This window comes from Penicillium crustosum (genome assembly GCF_028827405.1).
Source record: "Penicillium crustosum strain IBT 35664 chromosome Unknown utg000004l_segment0_segment0, whole genome shotgun sequence".
Taxonomy (NCBI): Eukaryota; Fungi; Ascomycota; class Eurotiomycetes; order Eurotiales; family Aspergillaceae; genus Penicillium; species Penicillium crustosum.
In genome coordinates, this window is record NW_026623125.1 from 3,216,296 (window position 1) to 3,227,790 (window position 11,495).

The window sequence follows — 11,495 nt, forward strand, 5'->3', positions numbered from 1 at the left end:
AGAGACAATTGTTCAAATTAATATGTAGTCCAAATCGTTTGCTGTACACGTGTAGGTAGCCCGTGATTATGATGTCGTACCCGCACATTCGCAGATTGAACTCGTACCTAGTGAGATATAGTCAGTATATTGTGCGTATACCTCCATCTCCACCTTGCAATTGCCTAACAAGACGGTCAGTGCTTAACACAGACACCTATCCGTAGTGTTAAATGATGGCCGAGAAATCCGATGTATAGCAGATGGCGAAGTCATCCCCCACAACAGCAGTATCAATCATCATCCGCAATCATCAAAACTTGTAGCCTTTAGATCTAGTTAACGAGAATAATCATTAGGAATTGACGTATGGACCGTGTTAGATTAGAGGGAGTGGCTCTGAGATGGGGCTGCAGATCAAGGCCAAGAGCAAAAGCAGCACTACGAACACAAAGTCTAGAACAGTAAATCGAACATGCAGGAGTTATGCCGAACCGGGAAAAATGTAGACATGAACTCGGAAATTTTTTGATTTTGTTTCATTCAGGGGAATCTATGCACAGGCGAGAGATGTGCCAGGGCATCCGAAACCCTTCGCGCTTCGTCTCATGTATCAAAGTCCATTTCAGTCTAGGCAAAAATGGAGTGAAAACCCAGTAAACACCTAACAACCGCACACACCGTTCCAATTCGATAGCGAGCCCTTTAAATGTGGGTATCGTAGGCGATGGGGACGACGGTCTCGGGCTTGTTGCCAGCCTGCTTGACGAAGTGGGCCTCACGGGGACCAACGGCCTGACGCTTCAGGTGGACGTGGACACCCTTCTCCTTGGCCTCGCGCTTCTTGATGGCGTTCTCCTTGACACGCTTGATGAAGTCCTCGCGGGAGCGGGAGTGCTGGACGTGCTCAATGCGGACGCTGATACGCTTCTCGAGGTAGCGGTTGTCGACCTTCTTGTAGAGGATGACACCGACGGCGGACTTGGTGACGTTGTAGACGACACCGGTCTTACCGTGGTAGACCTTGTGGGGCATACTGTTCAACTGTTAGATTTTCGTCCTCTCTTTCCGGGATTCGCATTGCCCATGTTTTATGATCGCAGTGGGCGGTCGGGCGAGAGTGCTGGGAGGAAGTTTCGGAATTTTACTGACCCCTTCTGGACGGCACCGTTGACCTTGAGGTCGACAATATCACCAACACTATAAAAAAATATCCGTTAGATTTCAATTCTTGTCGTTTGTTCGAGGTTCGAGGGTTTTTGAGCGTACCGGTAGGTCTTCATGTAGGTAGAGAGACGGATCATACCGGCCTCCTTGAAGCCACGGCTGAAGGCATACTGTTCGTCGTCTCGTTAGCACTTATCCTCCCTGCGGCCCAGAGGCGTATCCAGTTGATCCAAATTGTCCTCCGAGTATGAAAAAAAGACGTATGTCGCAAAGGGAATCAAAACGTACCCGAGTGCCGGCGCGCAGACCGTACGAGTGAGGCATGACGGCGGTGTTGTGGTTTGCTGGTGGTTAATTGTCGACGGGGGCCTTCAACACGAAAAACTAGAGTGTCGGATAACAATTTGTGGGATTGGCATGACATAATCATGTCTACCCTCGCTAAAGCCACGCTACGCCTCTTTCGGATTATTCGATCTATTTTCTTAATTGGGGTTAGCGTAATAATCAACCTTCAGCCAATCAAAGCTTGAATTTCCCCGAGCCTTTCATTTTTCTCTCGAGGTCTACTTCGAGGTGATTGTATAAGCATCCCATGCTTCTTCTTCCCCTCCTTTTCTGTATTTATGTCAATCCTTCGGCTACTGCCACATTCATGTACTTTTGAACTGAATTTTATTCCATGTTAGTGCTCCTAATAATTCATAGTGTGACTGGCACATAGTAGCCATGAATCATCAAAAACGGCGAGCGTGCAGGTGGTAGTACCGGTGCTGGCGGGGGAAATTATAGCGTTCTTGAATCAAACGAAAAATTCTGCTATTGCTAGGCCTTGAAATCAATATTTTCTTCGATTTCCATGATTTGACTCGTGATTTCCAACCCTCTTTCCCGACAAATTTGGCGTCTGATATCCTCAGCCATACATATCAGACAAACATCTAGTGATGTCCACGCTCGCTCGGTCTCAAAGTTATGGTTCTGAATTTCAGGGGATCAAGTCTTAAGAGATACTCAACTACGATATACACACTTAAGCCCTACATGTCTATGGACGTCAGCTGGCGATACTGTAGAGTGAACTGACACGGCAACAACAGTATTATCGTGGCACTGGAATCTGAATGACAACCATCCAGCAGCCAGCAACGTTGGTCCCAGTTCTACAATCTGGACTATCATGCAAATTAGATGCACTTGAACATCACTGACCGCTTTGACTGATTGCCATTCTTCACCAGGTCGAAATTCTATAGTGACCACCAAGTCGGGATGCTAGGGAAAATGGCATCTAGCCCGTTGATTATTGATTATTGTGATGGGCCTAATATGGAAGTTAAAGACGGCAAAAACGACTTGAATATTTCCGGCTCATATAGCCGCCGCCTGCTTGTTATGGAGCAAGAAACCATAATGCAAAGACCCCAGTTTTGATGATCTACCCGGTGCAACATCAAAAGAGGTCCCGAGTCAGAGCGATAAATAAAAAGCCCTCGATTTCATACTATGTTCGGCACAAGTAGTTGTAATAGTAGACCCAGGTAATTCGGACAAATATATCAAAAAAAATGATAGCTGCAGATGAATTTCCATAGGCGATTCAAGGGCCGCGAAGGTAAAGAGTGGAACCACGGTCCTGCCCAGGTGGAGATACTGGATGACATAATCAACTTAATTAGATTCCCTAATTAGGACTAGGGTAGGGCTCGCGCGAGCACACACACTCAAATTCTCTTTTCATCCTTGACCCTTCGACCTCCCGTCGACAACCTCCGCCCATCTAACCGCAGCTATGGCCCCGTGAGTATATGAGCAAAATCGAAGGCATCGCATCATTCTAACCAATTTCCGTGCAGTCGCGTTTCCTCCAAGACCTACAAGGTCCCCCGTCGCCGTAAGTGAATTTCCAACGAAATCATCAATTTGAATGTTTAAAGACTAACTCCATCACAGCCTTCGAGTCGGCCCGTCTGTCAGTACCCTCCGGCCACTAACCAGAAGCGTGCTTCTGGCTATGTCGTATACATATTCCTAACAATTTTTCTACTAGTGATGCTGAGCTCAAGACTGTCGGCGAGTTCGGCCTGCGCAACAAGCGCGAGGTGTGGCGTGTCCAGCTCACCCTCTCCAAGATCCGTCGTGCTGCTCGGTATGTTCGAAGAACAATCTGCGATTTCGTGAGGCTTCGAGCGATCGGGCCTATGCAAAAATCGAATTTGGTGGAACATAGCGCTAATTTTTCATCTTCCCCACAGTGAGCTCCTTACTCTCGACGAGAAGGACCCCAAGCGTCTCTTCGAAGGCAATGCCCTCATTCGCCGTCTTGTCCGCATCGGTGTGCTCGATGAGTCCCGCATGAAGCTCGATTACGTCCTTGCCCTCAAGGCCGACGATTTCCTCGAGCGCCGTCTCCAGACCTGCGTCTACAAGCTTGGTCTCGCCAAGTCCATCCACCACGCCCGTGTCCTGATCAAGCAGCGCCACATCCGCGTCGGAAAGCAGATCGTCAACGTTCCCTCGTTCATGGTCCGTCTCGACTCCCAGAAGCACATCGACTTCTCTCTCACCTCTCCCTTCGGTGGTGGCCGTCCCGGTCGCGTTCGCCGCAAGAAGGCCGCTGCCGCCGCCGGTGGTGATGACGCCGAGGAGGAGGAGGAGGAGTAAATTATTCTCTAGATTCCCCAAAAAATGGAGTACGGTCGGGTTTCGCTTGGGGCGCCTTCATACCATGGAGGTTCAAAATGACTGCATAGCGTCTCATGTTCTACGATCATGCAATACAATGAATCAAAAACAGCCGAAAGGCTTCAATTTGGAACCCGATTTAATTCGATTCCCATATTTTTGTAGCCTAGAATTGTAATATTAATGGACCCATATATGTACAGTAGATCCTAAACGCCATTATCCCCGATCCCCACCCGCCTAAGATAAGCTCAAACGTTCGTCCCTCGTGTCATCGTACACAAGCCTAGGCTTGGCCTGCAGACTGTTATTATGCTTGGGTACCCACCAATTCTTTCAAGGTCTCTTCTGCGCCCCTGTACCATCGTCCCATCTCTTCTAGTCCATCACTTTCACCCTGTTGCTTCCTGCGTTGCGCTTCACGGGCTTGCGCGATCGCATCTGACTTCCGTCGCTCAAGCACGCTGCGCTCTCTCTCTACTGCCTCGGCCTCTCGGGTCTTCCGAGGTAATGTGTTGTGCACGGCAGCCAACTGACGGTTCAACGCTGCCAGTTCCGCCTCACGTTCCGCCAGCAGGGCCAAGGTCGCAGGAAGAGGAAGATTCTGCGAGGAGGAAGCATTGTTAGGATTGGAAGGGTCCATGGTGGCTACCTGCTTGGCACGGAGCTCGGCGATTGTTGACTCGAGGTTTTCGATTGAAGCAGGCAGCGTTGAGAGTTGTGTAGTTTGAAGCTCGACATTCTTGTAACCTGTCATGGTCGCGGAAAACACTTCAGTCAACATGTTCATCTTTCACGGTCATTGGTCACTCACGGCTTGCCAGGTCACGGCCCATTTGCTCCATCTCCTCAATCATAATCCGGGCGTCTTCCTTCCGTGCCTTGAGCTCGGCTTTCACGTCCGCTAGTTGCGTCTCCAGTTCCATGTTCTCATTGTGTCCGACAACCATAGGTGGGTCGCCAACAATGGCGCGCAAGAACTTTTCTTTTGTTACTTGCTCGAGGTAGGAGAATCGCAGCTTGGAGAATAGTTCCTATGCGAAAATATTAGTATTTTCTCGTCTGGGCAGCGGGCGTTCGCAGTATTCGGGCTCATCGCGCGAACCTTATAGTGTGCAAGATCAGCCTCCAACAAGGCAGGGGTAGGATCATCGAAATTTGAGACCGAAACATCAGAGGTTCGTTTTGAAGGAGACGGGTAAGATCCTCCAACTTCCATGGAAATTGGCTCACTGATGCGAATAATCGCGAGTCGGTCCTTTAAATTGCCATTCTCCTCCAGCTGCTGAAGTGCTGCAAGGGCTTCGGATGATGAGTTTGCCATATTGATAGGGTTTGGTTATCGGAAACCTGTCTATGAAAAGGGAAACCGACGTGGCATGCGATTGCTAGAGAGCTTGGAGGGGCCGAGTCCACCGGCATAACATTTGCGGGACAGTAAACAGCCCTATCAAAGGCGGTCAGTCCAACTTTTGGAAGGCGCTTTCATCTTCGCCTCTCTTGCTTCTCTTTCAACTGAACAAGATTCCACCTTTATTTTATTTAATATGGCCTAGCGTATATACTTGCTATTTCTCTGGCTTCCTCGCTATCCTTGGCACACTCCTTCGACACTCTCAGAATCTTGCGATCTACGGCTCATCTGTATCATGGACGACGATTATGTTGCGCAGCTCTTGGCCAAGGAGGCTAAGGAGAGTTCTATAAAGTATGCGTCTCAGGGAATGAGTGCTTTTATGCCTTCGAGGTTTGTTTGCTCCCATGGGCTGCAGTTTGCACAAGTACAAGACTAACAAACACCTGCAGGCCGACAAGCAATGCCCCAAAACCCAATACCCGCTTCCTACGCAATCTCATCAAAGTAACAGACAATCATAACACTGCTCTTAAGCTCAAAGAGGAAAGAGAAGCACGGGAGCGTATGCGCCAACTAAGATATCAGGCCTCGGGTACTTCAAGTGCTTTGGCTCCAACACCAACAGACCGTTCTTCCAAACGATCTGATGATCGGAGTGAACTGCGGGGATCAAGAGACCACCGGAGAGGAGATCGAGAAGATCGCAATCGTTCACATCGAAAAAGAACTCGAAGTCGCTCCCCTTCAGCAGAACGAGACCGGTCGCGGAGGCATCGACGAAGAAACGAAGAGTATGACGGAATTGGAGAGAGGGACAAAGACCGCGGTGAACATCGACGCGAACACAGGGATCACGAGTCATCTAGAAGAGATCGACGAGACAGAGATAAGGAACACACCAAACGGCGACGTGAGCGATCATACTCGAGGTCTCCCAACCGTTCTCCGCACAGGGACCGAAGTACCGACCGTCATCGCCATCGAAGACAAAAACGCCAATCTGGACATTCCACTCGCTCCCTTTCCCGTTCCCGCTCGCCAGAGTCGTACAAATCTCGGCGGTCAAAGCGGGAAGATGCATCGCCACATAGCTCCCACCGTTCTCACCTTAAAACCAGCGTGCGGCATAAACAAGTGTCTCCGTTGTCTACTATATCTACACACCAAAGCGAGATGGGCAACGAATCCGATCCCCTAGAAGACCTTGTCGGACCACTTCCTCCTCGTCAAAACGAAGCACCTATCCGCTCGCGCGGGCGAGGTGCCTATAAACACAATATGAGCAATATCGATGCTCACTTTGCACCCAGCTACGACCCGGCTACAGATGTGCATCTAGATGAAGACAAAATACACTTCATGGGCCAGGAATCCTCTCGTCGTCCTGTCGCGGGGCTCATGACAAAAGACGATGACTGGGACATGGCAATGGAGGCGCTGCGCGATCGTGAGCGCTGGAGGAATAAGGGCGAGGAAAGGCTACGTACTGCAGGAATCGACGAGGCAGTTATTGATAAATGGAAGAATAACACCGCTTTTGCGGGCGTCGACGGAGAAGGCAACCCGGAGGATGTACAATGGTCGAAGAAAGGTGAAGGGCGGGAATGGGATCGCGGCAAGTTCGTGGATGACGATGGTCATATTGATATTCGGGCTGCTTGGTAGTGTCTCTTACTAGATGTTTTTAATTGGCGTTCGCGAACTGCTATGGATGATACCAAGGTATATATTATAACTTTTTATTCCTTTATTTATTTTAGCTTACACATCATTCATTGATATTTTCCAAGGTTGGTTTTTCTTGTTTTATTATAAATATAGTAGAAGAGTATAAGATTCTTCAATAATTCAATATTTTACAGTTATTGCCTTTAGGTGATGATAAATATATTTCGTCAGGACAATAGCATGAAACCTCAATCAGAAGGGTTGATTATCTATACTACGGAGTAAGCAACTAATGTTTCTAAATAAACAGCATGACAATAACTAATGATTAATAATTAATACTTATCTTCCAAGGTTGTTATTGTAAAAAGTGTTGATGTCCAATTATATACGTAAATTGAACTTGACCGGACGGTTCCGCGGCTTTGTCAAAGTGCGGAAATCCCCCGGGGCCCGCAGATTTGCAAGATGATGGTACTCCAGCGTTAACTGACGACATTTTTAATATGATAAAGATTGGTCAACGCTTATTATTTGAGACATTTGCGTTACATTATTTGCATCGATTTTCAACCCCACTAAGCAAAACGTTATATACCACATATACCTGTAGTCTCGCACCTATTTAGTTACATACCCACTACCCTTTGATCTCCCTCAACAACCCCAATCTACTCACAATGTCAGACCCATCCGCCTACTCATACCCATCTCCATTGGAGGGGTACGAAAACCTCGAGCCACTGTCCGAGTAAGTGTTCCCCGCAGCCACATCGCACGCAAGATACTTATTTTCCGTTGTAGCGAGCGCGCCGAAGACGGCAAGTCATTAAAGAACCCCCAAAATGGCGAGTTGAGTAAAGCCTACTCGGAATTTCCCGATCCTCTTTCTAAAGGCCGGGAGGGAGGCTTCGACGTCCACATCTATCATTTCCAAGTACGTGCCGCCATCACCCATCCCGGACCACAAACCCAAGGCACAAACAAAGCTAACGCATCGATTAGAATAACCCCGAACAAGCCGCATTTGCCAAAGCGCTCTGGGAACGAATTAGACGAGAATGTAAGTAACACATCCCTCTAGCCCAGGAACTACATCGTCTGCCCGTCTACTGCGGGGTTGAATTGCCCATTTCAATTGATCACTTGCTTACAATTTTAAACAGTCCCCGAGCTTCGAATTTATACTTTCTTCGACCGGCCTATTGGTCCTCACCCAGTAGCAATGTTCGAAGTGAATTTATTCACACCTGCGCAGTTTGGAGCTTTCATTCCTTGGTTGGTTATCAATCGGGGTCCGCTCAGTGCTCTCGTTCATCCCAATACAGTGGCATCAGAGGATGAGCGCAATCATACCCAACGTGCGACTTGGCTTGGTGATCGGATTCCGTTGGATTTGGGAATTTTTAAGAAGAAGAACTGATCAAAACGGGAGGAAGAGGACGTTGAGAAGGTGAAGCTGGAGAGGCTATAGGATTCATGCATTATTTTGTCAAGGTACAATAATTTCCAATCAATGATGAGTTATATGAAGAAAAGTCCAGTTCACTACATGGTACGGATTATTTGGGCCTTTCTTGCTTGGCATCCTCTGCATCTACGCACGAGTGTGGTTCCCTACATTCCACGTCCGTACTAAGTAGGTTGGGGAAGAATTCGACTTCAAATACTAGTAGTCAGTTCGATTCCAACTATTCTCTTGTTCATGCGATACAAGAGAAGATATCGCCACTGACTTGGGGAAAGATATTGAAATATATTCTTAATTTGGTGACCGACGAGCTGTTAGTATCCATGGTTTGGTCTCGGTTAGTCCGAGATGCTTCATAGTTAAGCTTCATGGTACGACGGAAAAGGCTAACTACGCTAACAAAAAGTATGATACGTAAAGCAAATAGATAGAATTAATAGAATAAATATCCAAAGCTAACGTTGTAGTCTTGTATATAGTCAAATAAAATAAATTCTGAAGTCTTGTAGTGAGTGGATTTCATATCGAACGCCTTACTATAATTTTATTGTATAACCTACTACTCTATTTCATCTGAAGACATGAATAGATATGACTGCAAGCCTCCAACACGGTAAAGAGCAAACGCCACAACGTATTATGTCGAGGAATGTCAACGGCTGGTACAAATACGCGATGCTATTGGTGTATCTCACCGCTCTATACCTACAGATAAACAGAGGAGCGCCGTGCACATATTAGGGTTCCTAAGACAAATAGGAATCACAAATGACAATTTCCATAGGAAGACTACATCACTACAGCTCGACCTAATTCGACCCCATCCCGAACTTTGTGTTGTGACGGCTCCACAGGCAGGTGACATCGTCAGCCCAACAACAATTTAGAGCAATGATTTTCAGCCATGAGATCTGACACGCAGATCACACTATTATTGTGACTGGCAAGCAATAAATTGTGACGGTTTCTACTGCGCCCACCTGTTCATGGGACACCCGATATAAGACTTACATTCCTCGGGGTTGCATAATGCATACACTTTATGCCGGAGGATAAAGGATATAGTCAGGGAACCTTCTAACAATCCCACCCTATTGCAGAGAAAATACCACCTGAGTACATCTTGGGTTTTCTATGGCCCTGCCTTCTTGTCTAAGTTTGAAAATCGAACTCGAGCTGCTGTGATGGGACACTAGTATGATCCCCATCGAGGAGACCAGTCACCTTGAGGAATCCATGGTGTTGTTTGAATAATAAAAGACCTTGTGATTACACACACCCACTACTTGGAATTTAGTTTAACCTGCTCTTCGCCCACGGTATATCTCCCAATCCCATCCGAATGACGAAGTCATTCCGACTCATGCTCATAAAATCCAGATAAAACATTGTTATAAGGTAACAAGACTTGATTATTTCGCTTAAAGGGATTAAAAGGGTGCTCGTCGCTCTTCAGTACTTGAGAACTGTCACACAAGATGCGTTTTTTTATATCGCTGGCACTAGCTTGTCTATCTTCAACCCAACAAGTCTGGGCATCACCCAACGACAGGGCTACATCTAACGTCCCACCATATGTCTTGGAATACGGTATACTGTCTTAAATCTATATTTCTGATATTGCCTTACTTATTCGACTTTACAGCACCCCTGGTCTGGCTCCATAGCCAGGAAACATACATGCCAAGCGATATCCAGCAGCAGGTCGATCATACCAGACCCAATGTCAACTGGACAACTATTGAGGGAGTGGAGTCACCACTAAACTTAGATAACCTTGACACGCTCAATTCCATGGGCAATACAAGCGTCTACCTAACCTCTCTCGAGGGCATCGAAGCCGATCCAGAACCAGCCTGGTTCCGGGGTATCAGACCAGACTCACAGGGGCGAATAGGTAATGGTACAGGGAGTGTCATTGTTATCGCAGATCGCGGCAATGGAACAGTTGATGCATTTTACTTTTATTTCTACGCGTGAGTTCAGCTGTATCCCAAGTCTAACTTTCGTACTAACACGATCCTAGATTCAACAAAGGCGGCAGAGTCCTAGGCTTAGAATTCGGCGACCACATCGGAGACTGGTTAGTGTGAAGAACACTGTGTAGAGCTCCTCTGGCTAAAGAAAAAAACAATCAGGGAACATAACATGATCCGCTTCGTGAACGGCACACCCGACGCAATATGGTATAGCCAGCATGCTAGCGGACAGGCATTTACCTACGCGGCCGTTGAAAAGAAGGATAAGCGGCCGTATGTCTACTCCGCGAGAGGCACGCATGCAAACTACGCAATTGCAGGGTAAACACAGAAAATCTTTAGAAATATGTTGGTGGAATGTCAATACTGATACAATATCCAGAAAACACGACCACACCATCCCGGGCTTCAACCTCCCTGCAGGGTTTTTGATGGACTATACAGGCCGCGGTGTGCTGTGGGATCCCCTACTAAATGTATACACTTACAACTACGATAAAGCAACAGCTGCGTTCAAGGCTGTGAACTCCAAAGATCCGGTGGCGTGGTTGGATTTCAATGGGAGATGGGGTGATGACCAGCCGCCTAATGAGCCTTCGATCTTTGGTGAGGCTAAAAATGTTGCTGGTCCGAATGGTCCTAAGTTCAAGGGGTTGGATAGGGAGCTGGTGTGTCCTTCTAAGCCGTGCTTTGTGCTTCCGTTTAGGATTTTTTCTGAGGATGCGACTTCGTGAGAGTTGGGGGTTGGTTGTTGGTGGATGGCGGGTATATTGTAAGGATCATGATATAGGGGAATATGGTTTGGTATAGACTGATAAGAGTAGAAAGAATGTTGTTTAAATTGAGAGCTTGCTTGTGATATTCCCTTGGTAAAAATTAAAATGCATATTTCAGCTTGGTTCAAACTGGAGATCTTCCCTTACGCCGAACAGTAAAAAGCAAAGCATAGTACATTGAAAATTCCTGAATCAGTTGAAGGGAGTTTTGATTCCTCTTGTTATTCTTGTCCCCGGATCCCTTTTACCGTTCTCAGAAAGAAAGTTCCTGCACGCAAGGGAAATCCACCCCCACTTTTGATCCACTTCGTTCTCCAGGTGAGTAAGGGCGATATTTTTTTTAACGAGTACAAGAGTATATGTACATACAACATACTCCGTACTGCATACTGCCACGAGGAAATGATATAGTT

At 47.1% G+C, this 11,495-nt stretch overlaps 6 protein-coding genes across 6 annotated transcripts; 4 read left to right on the plus strand and 2 right to left on the minus strand.

Moving 5' to 3' along the window:
* Positions 1–494: 494 nt before the first annotated feature.
* On the minus strand, positions 495–1,534 carry N7487_010263 (60S ribosomal protein eL21). The gene is made up of 4 exons (XM_056877993.1): positions 1,435–1,534; positions 1,249–1,316; positions 1,132–1,179; positions 495–1,015 (listed from the first exon to the last, which is right to left on the minus strand). Exons 1-4 carry the CDS (start codon positions 1,468–1,470, stop codon positions 685–687), a joined length of 483 nt encoding a protein of 160 aa, XP_056726573.1. The 5' UTR covers positions 1,471–1,534; the 3' UTR covers positions 495–684.
* A 1,359-nt stretch (positions 1,535–2,893) lies between these two features.
* Positions 2,894–3,810, plus strand: N7487_010264 (40S ribosomal protein uS4; the record flags this gene model as incomplete). The annotated part of the gene is made up of 5 exons (XM_056877994.1): positions 2,894–2,946; positions 3,003–3,040; positions 3,100–3,118; positions 3,197–3,295; positions 3,402–3,810. Exons 1-5 carry the CDS (start codon positions 2,939–2,941, stop codon positions 3,808–3,810), a joined length of 573 nt encoding a protein of 190 aa, XP_056726574.1. The 5' UTR covers positions 2,894–2,938.
* A 331-nt stretch (positions 3,811–4,141) lies between these two features.
* N7487_010265 (uncharacterized protein) lies at positions 4,142–5,155 on the minus strand (the record flags this gene model as incomplete). Its single annotated transcript, XM_056877995.1, has 3 exons — positions 4,142–4,581; positions 4,646–4,865; positions 4,937–5,155. The coding sequence occupies 3 exons, from the start codon at positions 5,153–5,155 to the stop codon at positions 4,142–4,144; spliced, it is 879 nt and encodes a 292-aa protein (XP_056726575.1).
* A 325-nt stretch (positions 5,156–5,480) lies between these two features.
* On the plus strand, positions 5,481–6,853 carry N7487_010266 (uncharacterized protein; the record flags this gene model as incomplete). The annotated part of the gene is made up of 2 exons (XM_056877996.1): positions 5,481–5,578; positions 5,638–6,853. The coding sequence occupies 2 exons, from the start codon at positions 5,481–5,483 to the stop codon at positions 6,851–6,853; spliced, it is 1,314 nt and encodes a 437-aa protein (XP_056726576.1).
* A 683-nt stretch (positions 6,854–7,536) lies between these two features.
* N7487_010267 (DOPA 4,5-dioxygenase family protein) lies at positions 7,537–8,279 on the plus strand (the record flags this gene model as incomplete). The annotated part of the gene is made up of 4 exons (XM_056877997.1): positions 7,537–7,607; positions 7,661–7,793; positions 7,862–7,919; positions 8,023–8,279. The coding sequence occupies 4 exons, from the start codon at positions 7,537–7,539 to the stop codon at positions 8,277–8,279; spliced, it is 519 nt and encodes a 172-aa protein (XP_056726577.1).
* A 1,728-nt stretch (positions 8,280–10,007) lies between these two features.
* Positions 10,008–11,040, plus strand: N7487_010268 (uncharacterized protein; the record flags this gene model as incomplete). The annotated part of the gene is made up of 4 exons (XM_056877998.1): positions 10,008–10,303; positions 10,354–10,410; positions 10,466–10,627; positions 10,689–11,040. The coding sequence occupies 4 exons, from the start codon at positions 10,008–10,010 to the stop codon at positions 11,038–11,040; spliced, it is 867 nt and encodes a 288-aa protein (XP_056726578.1).
* Positions 11,041–11,495: the final 455 nt, after the last annotated feature.